At 51.3% G+C, this 12,048-nt stretch overlaps 1 protein-coding gene and 1 long non-coding RNA gene across 2 annotated transcripts; one reads left to right on the forward strand and one right to left on the reverse strand.

Moving 5' to 3' along the window:
* Nucleotides 1–2,666: 2,666 nt before the first annotated feature.
* On the forward strand, nucleotides 2,667–3,085 carry LOC119313095. Its single transcript, XR_005151501.1, has 3 exons — nucleotides 2,667–2,719; nucleotides 2,800–2,841; nucleotides 2,963–3,085. It is a non-coding gene; the product is annotated as an uncharacterized LOC119313095 (long non-coding RNA).
* Nucleotides 3,086–7,631: 4,546 nt separating this feature from the next.
* On the reverse strand, nucleotides 7,632–10,001 carry LOC119305957 (cell division cycle protein 48 homolog). Its single transcript, XM_037582335.1, has one exon. The coding sequence runs from the start codon at nucleotides 9,999–10,001 to the stop codon at nucleotides 7,632–7,634; it is 2,370 nt and encodes a 789-aa protein (XP_037438232.1).
* Nucleotides 10,002–12,048: the final 2,047 nt, after the last annotated feature.

Below are 12,048 nucleotides of genomic sequence, written 5' to 3' on the forward strand. Positions count from 1 at the left end.
AAAATTGGAGCCTAGGGCTGTTAAGTGCATCTTTCTTGGTTATAAGTCTGGTGTTAAAGGTTTTAAATTGTGGAATCCTGGAACCCAGAAGGTTGTTATTAGCAGAAATGTTATCTTTAATGAAACTGCTATGTTACATGATGTTCCATCTACTAACATTCCTGTTTAGGAGCCTACTGTTCAGGTAGAGCATGTTATTGATTCAGGTGATACATCTGATAAGGACAATGTTGATGCACATGATGAACCCGTGATTGATGATGAGCATGTCACTCCCACTCCAAATCAGCCCATTGTTCGACCCAGTTGGAATCTTGCACGTGACAGATTTAGACGGGGTATTAATAAACCTGACAGGTTAATTGAAGAGTGCAATATTTTTTCTTTTGCTTTATCTGTTGTAGAAGAGATTGAAAGTAATGTTGAGCCTTCTTCATATTCTAAGGCTATTATTTCTGATGGTAGTAATAAGTGGATGACCGCTATGCATGATGAGATGGAGTCACTTGAAAAGAATGGCACTTGGAATTTAGTAAAATTACCTAGAGAGAAGAAATGTATTCGTTGCAAGTGGGTTTTCAAAAGGAAAGAAAGTGTTTCTCCTAATGATGAGACAAGATATAAAGTAAGGTTAGTTGCTAAAGGTTACATTCAGATTCCAGGTATTGACTATAATGAAGTCTTTTCTCCTGTTGTGAAGCATAGCTCTATTCACACTTTACTCAGTATTGTTGCTATGCATGATTTTGAGCTTGAAAAATTGGATGTTAAAACTGCATTTTTACATGGAGAATTAGAAGAGGATATTTATATGAAACAACCTGAAGGTTTTGTTATTCCTGGAAAAGAAAAGCATGTCTGTAAGTTAAAGAAATCTCTTTATGGATTGAAGCAATCCCGTAGACAGTGGTACAAGAGATTTGACACCTTTATGCTCTCTCAAGGTTTCAAAAGGTCTAATTATGATAGTTGTGTTTATTTGAAAATTGTCAATGATTCAACTATTTATTTGCTCATTTATGATGATGATATGCTAATTGCTGCAAAGAGTATGTCAGATATTAGTGAACTAAAGAAATAACTGAGTAATGAATTTGAGATGAAGGATTTGGGTGCAGCAAAGAAAATTCTTGGCATGGAAATTTCCAGAGATAGACCGTCTGAAAAAGTATATCTAAGTCTGAAGGGTTATATTGATAAAGTTCTTCGTCGTTTTGATATGCATAATGCCAAGCCGGTGAGTACTCCGTTAGCTGCACACTTCAAATTATCATCAGCTTTATGTCCTAAGTCAGATGCAGATATTGAGTACATGTCTAGAGTGCTCTATTCAAGTGCAGTTGGTTCACTTATTTATGCCATGGTTTGTTCCCGTCCGGATTTATCATATGCATTGAGTGTTGTTAGTAGATACATGGCTAATCCCGGAAAAGAGCATTGGAAAGCAGTTCAGTGGATTTTCAGATACCTACGAGATACTTCTAATGCTTATTTACAGTTTGGGAAAACTGGAGATGGACTTGTTGGTTTTGTTGATTCTGATTTTGCTGGCGATTTGGATAAGAGAAGATCGCTCACATGTTATGTTTTCACCATTGGTGGTTGTGTTGTGAGTTGAAGAGCAACTTTGCAGTCTATTGTGGCTTGTTCCACTACTGATGCCGAGTATATGGCTATTTCTGAGGCATGCAAAGAAGCTGTCTGGTTGAAAGGTCTGTATACTGACGTTTGAGGAGATTCATCTTGCCCTACCGTATTTTCTTACAGTCAAATGCTATATATCTTACAAAGAATTCAATGTATCATGAGAGGACAAAGCACATAGATGTCAGATTTCATTATATTCGAGATGTTGTTGCTGAAGGCAATTTGAAGGTATGCAAGATAAGTACTCATGATAATCCTGCTGACATGATGACAAAGCTAGTTCCTACCAATAAGTTTGAGCTTTGCTTGGTATTTCTCAGTAGTCTTATGGACTTTAACGCACAAGGTGTTTATGCTTATTTGGATGGTGTTATTTACTTTCTTTGACTACTGGAGGGAATTTAGCTCAAAGTGAAGATTGTTAAATTGTGATCCAAATTCTAGCGTATTGGACTAGACATAGTACATACGGTGTGGGCCTTTGCGTTGGTACGGAGGCGTACGAGTATAACTCGTTTACTTGTCCTATAACGACTCTTATGTGTTGCCCCTCATATATATCATATGTAGTCGCACATAAGACGGTCTGTCGTCTCGTACTTATAATACTCCTCCTTATAATAATTGCGCCTCCGTGCGTCCGTGATTTTCTTCCGCAAGGGTTTTCACGTAAAAATCCGTATCTCTCTTTCTCATTTATTTCTAGCTATTATCTAACATCGCCAACTCCCAGGTGGACTGTGTGCTGGGGAGCAACCCGAGGGCGACGAGCTACATGGTCGGGTACGGCTTCATTTACCCACCACCGCGGCGCGTCCATCGTGTCCTTCAAGTCCAACCCGTCGTTTGTGGCCTGCAAAGCCGGGTACAAGATCTGGTATCCCCGAAAGGGCAGCAAGCCGAACCTGCTAGAACGGCGCCATCGTTGGCGGGCCGGACGAGTACGACAACTTCGTTGACGCAAGGAACAACTACCAGCAGACCGAGGCGCCCACCTACAACAACGCGCCGTTCATGGGCGTGCTCGCTCGGCTCGCCGGCGGCGGCCGGTTTGGCCGGTCAATTCCAGATGGTACGTCTTTGCACCCAATTTTTCAGAAGTTATTATCTCAGGGATGAAGCATCATTTGATCCGTGACTCTTTTCTTGCAGGGCTTGACAAGCAGACCTCAGTAGCGCCATCCCTTTCTGCCGGTAATAATCTACCCAACATCATGGCTTTCTAGATTCAGTTCAGTAACAGAGTTTTCGTCATTTTTAGTACCCAATCCGAGAGACGACTAACTCTTGATTCTTCACCATGTGCGCGTTGCAGCCGGCGATCAAGGTGAGCACGCGTCGCCGATTGTGATCGAGCAGAATGCGACGGCGTCATGGACGGAGAAGGGCCGGACGTACCACCGGTACGCGGTGACGGTGACCAACAGGTCGCTGAACAAGACGGTGCACGAGCTGTACCTCGGCATCGCCGAGCTCTACAGCCCGGTGACGGGGCTCGACAAGAAGCGGTATGGCCACGTGCTGCCGGGCACGGCCCGTCGGTGCCCGCCGGCGGGAACTTCAAGTTCGAGTACGCCCACACCGCGTCGCCGGCGAACGTCTGGGTCACCGGCTACAAGCTCGTCTGAACTGAAACCAATGGCAGTCAGTTTGTGAGGTTACAATAGGGAAGTTGGAGCGATGGGGCTAGTGACAATCTCTTTTGCCGTTATAATAAGCTAAGCTAAGCTCGTAGGAGTAAGAGTAACTAGTGGCTGCGTGTTATCGTGATTGAAAATGTAAGTGGAATGGTATTGTTGCGCTATGCTATAAAGTATAAACCAATTGAATTATACTCCCTCCGTTCGGAATTACTTGTCGCGAAAATGGATATATCTAGATGTATTTTAGTTCTAGATACATCCATTTCTAAGACATGTAATTCCGAATGAAAGGAGTAATTAACAAGAATCTCCGTTTAATTTTTTTTCAAGTGATACGTCAAGATTGACGCATCGAGAAGATAGATAGAAGAGGCCAAGAAAGGCCAACCCTTTTACAAACCCCTCCACGGCTAAAAAAGCCGTAAATCCACATGCGGATTACTCACCCAGGTCCTCCCTATCTACCATACACATTTAATTTTTTTGATTTTTTTGAACAAGAAGTTAATCCAAATAAAAACTAAAGAAAGAGCTATACAGCAGAGAAATTGTACAACGAAGACACTGCTACTGCCGTTATGGAAAGGATTGGATATTTGGATCTAATCGCCAAAAGCATTGTATCTATTTCGCTGTGCTCTACCGCTCTGTACCGAATCAACTGAAGTTTTTTTTCTTTGAAAAAACTGCCACCACCTAGCAACGACTACAGGTACCGAAGCGAGCTGAAGGCGCGCCGCCGTCATCGCCCCTCCATCGTCGGACCCGGGCACAACTTGTTGTAGTAGACAGTCGGAAAGTCGTCGTGCTAAGGCCCCATATGACCAGCACCCCAGAACAGCAACCGCCGCCGATGAAAAATAACGTAGATCGGAAGGATCCAAAACGAAGACACACGAACGTAGACAAACAACGACGAGATCCGAGCAAATCCACCAAAGATAGATCTGCCAGAGACAGCTCCACACGCCCACCAACGATGCTAGACGCACCGCCGGAACGGGGGCTAGGCGGGGAGACCTTTATTCCATCTTCAGGGAGCCGCCGCCGTCTCGCCTTCCTAAGTAGGACACAAACCCTAACAAGATTGAAAAAAACGACTAAAAACAGAGCCCTCCCGCCGGCCCTTGGCAAGATCCACCGTGCCTCCATGGCCCTAGGGCCACCGGAGACGAGGCGGACCTGTGCCGGCGCCGGCGAGAGGCACGAACCCTAACTTTCTTTCTTGAATCAACTGAAGTTCCTCTGGCAGGCATACAAATTTGTTTGAATGCCTTTCAAAATGAAATTGTTTGTACTGTCCAAATACCCCAGGAAGTTAAAGTGATCAACTCAAGGAAGAATTGCATGATAAAGTATGCTTTAAGTTGATTAATCTGTCCCTCAATGTCACAGTGCATCGGTGTCCAAATTCACATGGAATAAAAAAAGAGATCCTTGTTTCCAGAACTCGCAAGACACATAGAACACAAGTGCAGTCTGCAACAAAGAAAAATTTCCTCTGCAGGAGTGCATTGGTATTCAATCTATTTTGGATTAGCAGCCAAAAAAAAGATCTACTTGAGCTGGCAGCGGGAATTCCATAGCCATTTAATTGCAGGAATGACAGTGGCCACTCCAATCAGCAATTTATAGGTTTTTGAAACCTTAAAGAGGAACTTAAGAAAGTAATTTAACTCTTCGAAACCTAGAGGAACTTGTGAGTAATTAAACCCTAAAGAAACTTCCCTTCTTTCTTTCTTTTGTTGCAAACCGTATGCCCAGCCCGGCCGTTGATGGTGGACACTGATCATGAGCACCAAGCAAGTTCCCCCAACCAGAACTCACAACAGGAAGATCATACTGTGAAAGGCCGGGCTGAATAACATTCAGTTGGGTACAACAATTGGCCTCTGGATAAGGGTAGTAGAGATCAAACTCATTGTTGGCTAACAAAGAACTCTTTGAAACTAAGACTGTTGAGAGCCATAAGTTTCAAGACAAGAGGTGCTCTCTTACAAGTTCAATGAGAAATTAACCGGAGCAACTATGGGTAATTAAGGGTTGGGCATAGCAGGATCTATGTTCGGTTGCTTTTCTTCTCCTGATTTTCTGATCCAAATCCTATTTCATTGATTTTTTGATTGGAATTCAATAAGGAAACCTAGGAAAAATTGACTTGAAATTTTCCTTTTTGTTTCCAGTGGTCTTGTGCAGGAGCAAAGAGGGGTTGTCAGGCCAACTCCAACGCGTGACCCCAAACAGACGTCTGTTACGTCCGTTTTTCGTCCGTTTGGGGCAGGAAAACGGACATGGTCGTCCGTTTGCGGTCGTGCGGGCATCGATGCACCCAACAGGCCCGCCTCATTCCAAACCGCCCGGGGTCGTGGACTTTAATTTTTTGTCAAAATAAAAAGAAATAAACTTGCAAATAATACGAAAACATGAATATAAACATAAAATGTCCATACGTTCATATTACCAAAGTTCAACGCAGGTCTTAATTAAACTTTAACTTAATAAAAGACATAAAAAAGTAGATAAAGGCCCATTGCCGGTGGCCGCCGTTGTCTTCAGGAGTCGCCGTCCTACTTGTCGTCGTCGCTGGTGAGGTCAACGTTGGGCGGTGGATGCCACAGGTGGGCTGCCCCTGCCAGACCGGAGGCGCCGCTGGCGCCTGCACCACCTCCTCCCGTGGCTCCTGCTCCTGCCCCGGCGATCGCGGGGGCGTTGCTGACCATGGGCCGACTCCCACAAAGTCGGCCATTTCCGGCGGGTTACAAGAACAGCTCCACTGCTGGCCCACCAGATGAGGGTCCCACACGGCGAGGGGCTGCTCCTCCACCACCTCCTCCTGCACCTCCTTCTTGACGTCGACGTCCATCTCCGGGATGGCCACGTCGGCGGGCCGCCGACAGGGCCAGAGCGGTTTCTAGGCCATCCCATTGACACTCGTCGTGCGTGTTCATGGAATTCTCCATTTAAGGGCTAATGAGTCGGGCCTCCTCCTCCTCGGTCATGCGTGGCGCCGGTGCAGGGGACAGCGTCGGCGAGATGCCGCGCACACACCTACGGCCGCGCGCTTGGGGCGGGCTGGCTGCACGAGCCGGGCGCGATGGGCGCTGGCCAGCAAAGTAGGACCGTCTACGAGGTCATGCTCATCGCGGAACCACGTGTCCCATAGGGGCGAGTCGATGGCGTACTTGGTGTCCCGCAGCAGATCCGGTGGCAGCTATTGGCCGCGACGGTCGATCTCTTTGCGGTGGGCGCGGCCGCTCACCGGCACCACCGGGATTGGCACGTGGTCCGCGGAGAGATGACAGCTGTTTAGCAAATGAACATCTCCCCACGGGAGCGGCGTGGACGTTTCCCAGTACCAGCGGCAGACGTCGATGTGGACGTACATCCTCTTGCGTTGGACGGCCACCGGCGGCGCGAGCCGAAAGGCAGGTGGTGCGGGCGGAGATGGTGGTGCGGGCGACGCAGATCTGCTAGAGCGGCGACGGCCAGAGGAGGAGTCGGCCTCGTGGTCGTGCTTACCCTTGTTGTTAATCCAATGCCAGCCCATGGCGCCGGCGGGGAGGTGGGCGAGTGGAGGTGCGGTGGCGCTGGCTAGGGTTTTGCTCGCTCGTGTCGGGGCTCAAGGAGGCAGGCCGGCCAGAAAGTGAAAGCTATGGACTGGCCGGTCAACGGCTTCCACATTAAGAAGGACGACGACCCCTCCGCCCATGTGAATGACAACCGGGGCCCGCCGCTCGTGTGCATTGAATTTGGACGGTGGTGGTAGGTGGATGGCCGCCACGCGTCCCCGAGGCGGATGACGAGCAAGCGCGTGCCCGTCCGTTCGACGTCCGTGTGGCCACAAACCGGGTGCATGTTTGCACTGGAAATGATGCAGGCCGGACACGAAACGGATAAAATTTGCGGATGCGGCCACGCGTTGGGCCGTGTTATCTGTCCGTTTTAGCCCAAACGGACATGAAAGGAGAGGATGGGTCGCGCGTTGGAGTTGGCCTCAGAGAACGATAATAGTACAATCTCAATAAGGAGCTTATTATTTCAGTTAACACTTTGGCTAGTTTTCAGAGTCTAGGAAAGCACAACAAGAAGCTTATTATTTCAGTTCCGTGTAACCGACAATTCAGTTAACGCTTAGGCTAGTTTTCAGAGTCTAGATAAGCACAACAAGGAGCTTATTATTTCATCAACTGTATTTCTATGATGTATGTAAAATTCTTAAAGACGAAAATTATATACAGGAAAGAATCAATAATATACATGACCGATGAGAGAAAACAGAACAAAAACATAGTCTATAATATTCTGGTACTCCTACTTCATGTTCTAACAATGATTATTGGATTACTTGTACAGATCGTCTTCATCCTCATCAGCTGCCGTGGAGGTGTGGACAGCAGCTTCCGCCGCCTGTGGCTGCGCCGGGAAGCGAAACTCGGTGCCGAACCCCCTAGACTGCTGCAGCGTCTGCGCGAATGCCTGGTACTTCCTGATGGCGGCGTCGCTCACGCTCCGCCTCGCGTACTTCATCGATTCCTCGAAGTGAGCCGCCTTAATCTCTGCTACCTCCTCCTCTTCCTGCCCGCCGTCCATCTCCATGGTGTCTTTTTCCATCCTCTGCCTCTCTATGTCCTTTTCAATGTCCTCCCTGATGGCGTACTTGCACGCCCTTTGGCAGATCTCCGTGATGTCGGCACCGCTAAAGCCGGCGGTGAACCTTGCCAGCGCACCGAGGTCGGCGTCCTTGGCCACAGGAGACTTCCTGAGGCAGGCCTTGAAGATCTGGTGTCGCGAGGCCTCGTCCGGCAAGGGGATGTAGATGAGCTGGTCCAGGCGGCCGGGACGGAGCAACGCCGAGTCAATGATGTCCGGTCTATTGGTGGCGCCGATGATGAAGACCGTCTTCTTGGCGTTCATGCTGTCCATCTCGGTGAGCAGCTGGTTCAGGACCCTGTCCGCCGCGCCGCCGGCATCCCCCACCCTGCCTCCCCTCTGGGTTGCGATGGAGTCAAGCTCGTCGAAGAACAAGACGCACGGCGCAGACTGGCGCGCCTTGTCAAAGATTTCACGCACGTTGGCCTCACTTTCACCGAACCACATGGTGAGCAGCTCTGGCCCCTTGATGCTGATGAAGTTGGCCTGACACTCGTTGGCGATCGCCTTCGCCAGCAAGGTCTTGCCACATCCCGGTGGCCCGTAGAAGAGGACGCCCTTGGACGGCGACATGCCGAACTTCTCAAATTTCTCTGGGTGCTCGACCGGGTACTGTACGGTCTCTTGCAGCTCCCTCTTGACGCCGTCGAGGCCGCCGATATCGTTCCAGTTGACGTTGGGCACCTCGACGACGGTCTCACGAAGCGCGGACGGGTTGGTGCCGATGAGAGCCGTCTTAAGGTGGTCATTGGTGACGGCCATGGAGTTCAAGATCTCGGCATCAATGGTGTCGTCCTCTAAGTCGATCACGTCCATCTTCTCCCTGATGCACTGCAACGCCGCCTCGGTGCAGAGTGCGGCCAAGTCGGCGCCGACGTAGCCGTGCGTATCCTTGGCAACCACCTCAAGGTTGACGTCCTTGTCCAGCTTCATGTTTTTGGTGTGGATGCGGAGCACTTCGAGGCGGCCGACCTCGTCCGGCACGCCGATGTCGATCTCGCGATCGAACCTCCCGAAGCGCCTCAAGGCAGGGTCGATGCTGTTGGGACGGTTCGTGGCGCCCATGACGATGACGTGCGCGCGTGCCTTCATGCCGTCCATGAGCGTCAGCAGCTGGGAGACGATGCGCCTCTCGACCTCGCCGTGAGTCTTCTCCCTGTTAGGGGCAATGGAGTCGATCTCGTCGATGAAGATGATGGAGGGCGCGTTCTTCTCGGCCTCCTCGAAGGCCTTCCTCAGGTTGCTCTCGCTCTCTCCAGCCATCTTGGACATTATCTCCGGGCCGTTGATAAGGAAGAAGAAGGCCCCGGTCTCGTTCGCCACCGCACGGGCGATCAACGTCTTGCCGGACCCGGGAGGGCCGTAGAGGAGGATGCCTTTGGGAGGCTTGACGCCAATGCTCTTGAAGATCTGCGGATGCCTGAGTGGCAGCTCGACGAGCTCCCTGATGAGAGTCAGCGGTTTCCCCATGCCACCCACGTCGTCGTAGCCGACGTCGTCGAGCCTCTCCTCATCCTCCCTCTTGACCGGCTCGCCCTCGCAGAATATCTCCGTGTCGGGCGCCATGATGCAGTACTCCACCGCAGGGTCCATCTCCATGACCTTGAACTCCACGCTCCGCATGCCACCACGCACGAGGAAGAGGTCGCCCTTGTGGACCGGGCGGTAGGCGTCCACGAAGTAGGGTTTGAGGTAGGCGTCGAAGAGGTTCCCCCCGATGCCCTCGATGGTGTCGTCCAACGGGAGGATGTGCACGCGCTTGCCGTACTTGACGTCGTGGCACTGGTGCACCGACACGACGTCGGAGATGCGCACGCGCAGGTTGGACCGGGCTACCTTGTTGATCCTCATCTTGTGGCCCTCGCAGGTGTCGTCAGGCAGTGCCATGCAGACCGTGCTGTGGCGGCGCTTGCCCTTAAGCAGCACGATGTCGCCCTTGAATATGGAGAGCTTGTCCATGGTGGCGGGGTGGAGGGTGCACACGGAGTTGTCGTCGTTGGTGGCGGCCTCCTCCACCACCAGTCGGTTCGCCGCCTTCTTGGACGCCGCCGCGCTCGCCATGGCGTTCAACTCTCTTTGGTCGATTCGCTGCGTCTGTGGTGTATTATAATCTCGTTGGATGTGGAGCGCTGATTTGCGTTGGTGTTGCGGTGAGGTGGTGGAGACCCTTTATTGAAGGGAGGCACGGCCGACTCCGGTTGGAAGGCCCGTACGCTCGCACCTCACACGTTCCGAGTCCAGATCTTCGTTCGCTTGGTCCTCCGAGATGGCTCGGCTTGATCGGATACCGCGTGGCGTCGCCCTCGTCCGCGGCCGCCACGCCCCTGGTTGGGGACAGACGCCACGATGATGTTGCCTGACCTGAGATTCAACCTGCTCCGCCCCTGCCATATCCAGCAAGAAGCAGTAGAAGAAGGCAGCCGGAGGCCGCACACTTTCCAGCGAACTAGGGCGACGTCCACGCCGAAGAGGTCCAGTCCAAGTACGTCGTCAGTTTTGCTGCTGGAAGGTCTGATTTTGGTAGTATTAACCATTCAGTTTTTTCGTTTGAGAATAATCAACTATTCAGCTATCAACCTTCTGATTGTGTGTGTGTGCAAACGAGCAAATCGTACGCAAAGTGCTTTCTAGCAGTTGCGCTAGCTCATCATCCACCTTACATTTACTTTGAGACTAGAAGCATACTAGATGGATATGCGCGCTTCGCCGCGCCGGGGATTTTTTCTAAATGACAATGCATTTAACTCTATCTAAATTATGCGCTAGGAAAGAGTGTCTTGTATCTTTCAAATATATAAATAAAAATGTTTAGCAACTGAAGTTGCCCAAGAACCAAGATCATGTATACTAAATACTCCCTCCGTCCGAAAATACTTGTCGAAGGAATGGATGTATCTAGACGCAATTTAGTTTTAGATACACCCATTTTCATCCATTTCTCCAACAAGTATTTCCAGACGGAGGGAGTAGATGTTAAGCACGAAACAGGCAGCACATATTGTATTCATTCGTGAATAAAAGGGATAATTATGACTTCATATGTGGTGTACAGTGGGAGATTCAAGGATATCGATTGAAGTAGCCATGACAATGTGAAGACATGTTAACACATATTCAATTCGGAATGTGGGACCTGAGTCTGCCACTGAAATCATGAGAAACTTGAGTTTTTTCCAACCTAAGAATGAAAGCAACTTGCACATGTTAAGTATCTTCCACCCAACCCAAATTGCATCAAGCCGGGCGAAAGCTTGTTTCGTGAACCCAAATTTCCATTCCCTTCTCGTATCTCTGCCAGTTAGTCAGCATCCTTCTTCCTGGTTCTGCCACTTCTCCTGTTGCTGAGACAAAGTTTCCTGTGTAAACAAACAGTTGTCCACGGCAGGCTAGCAGCATCCACCTAAGGGCATCTCCAGCCGTTGGCCTCCCCAGGAGGTGTTTTTTTCGCCGCCTGGGGGGCTGCCGGCGAAGATTTTGACCCTGGGACGAAATTTTTCCCAGCCGTCCCCCCCATCCAAGACGCATTTCGAGGACGCGTGGCGGCACCGCAGCTCGACACCGTCTCCAGCACCATCGAGGACGCCTGCCACCGTCCGCCGCACGCTCCTTGGCACGGGCCTCGCCGCCGCGTACCACCATCCCTCCTTGGCACGGCATGTGCAGCAGCCACACCGCCCGCGAGGTCAACGAGCGAGGAGAGGAGGGAGGAGGAAGGAGGAAGGGGGCGCCTGGCCGCGCCCGCGCCCGGCCGCCCGCGCCCTCCGTGGCCGGCACCGACGAGGACGGAGAGGTGGGAGGAGGAGGAAGGGACCTGCCCGCGCGCGCCCTTCGTGGCCTTCTCGCGCCTTGCCCTCGCCGTCCCACCCTCGCCGTCCTGCACCTCCCTCGACCTCCCTCGCCGTCCTGCACCTCCCTCGCCGTCCTGCCCTCACCGTCCTGCACCTCCCTCGCCGTGCAGAGGGGTGGCGGGGGGGCGCGGGCTGGCTGGCAGGAGGTCGGGCGCGCGACGCAGAGGGGTGGCGGTGCGGCGCAGAGGGGTGGAGGTCGGCTGGCTGGCGGGAGGCCGGGCGCGGCGACCCGACGCGGGACGCGGCCGCAGATGGCTGGC

Source organism: Triticum dicoccoides, chromosome 5B (assembly GCF_002162155.2).
Source record: "Triticum dicoccoides isolate Atlit2015 ecotype Zavitan chromosome 5B, WEW_v2.0, whole genome shotgun sequence".
NCBI classification, from domain to species: domain Eukaryota; kingdom Viridiplantae; phylum Streptophyta; class Magnoliopsida; order Poales; family Poaceae; genus Triticum; species Triticum dicoccoides.

Coding starts and splice junctions, on each gene's coding strand:
- LOC119305957 (XM_037582335.1), bottom strand. CDS start 10,001: ATGGCGAGCGCGGCGGCGTCCAAGAAGGCGGCGAACCGACTGGTGGTG.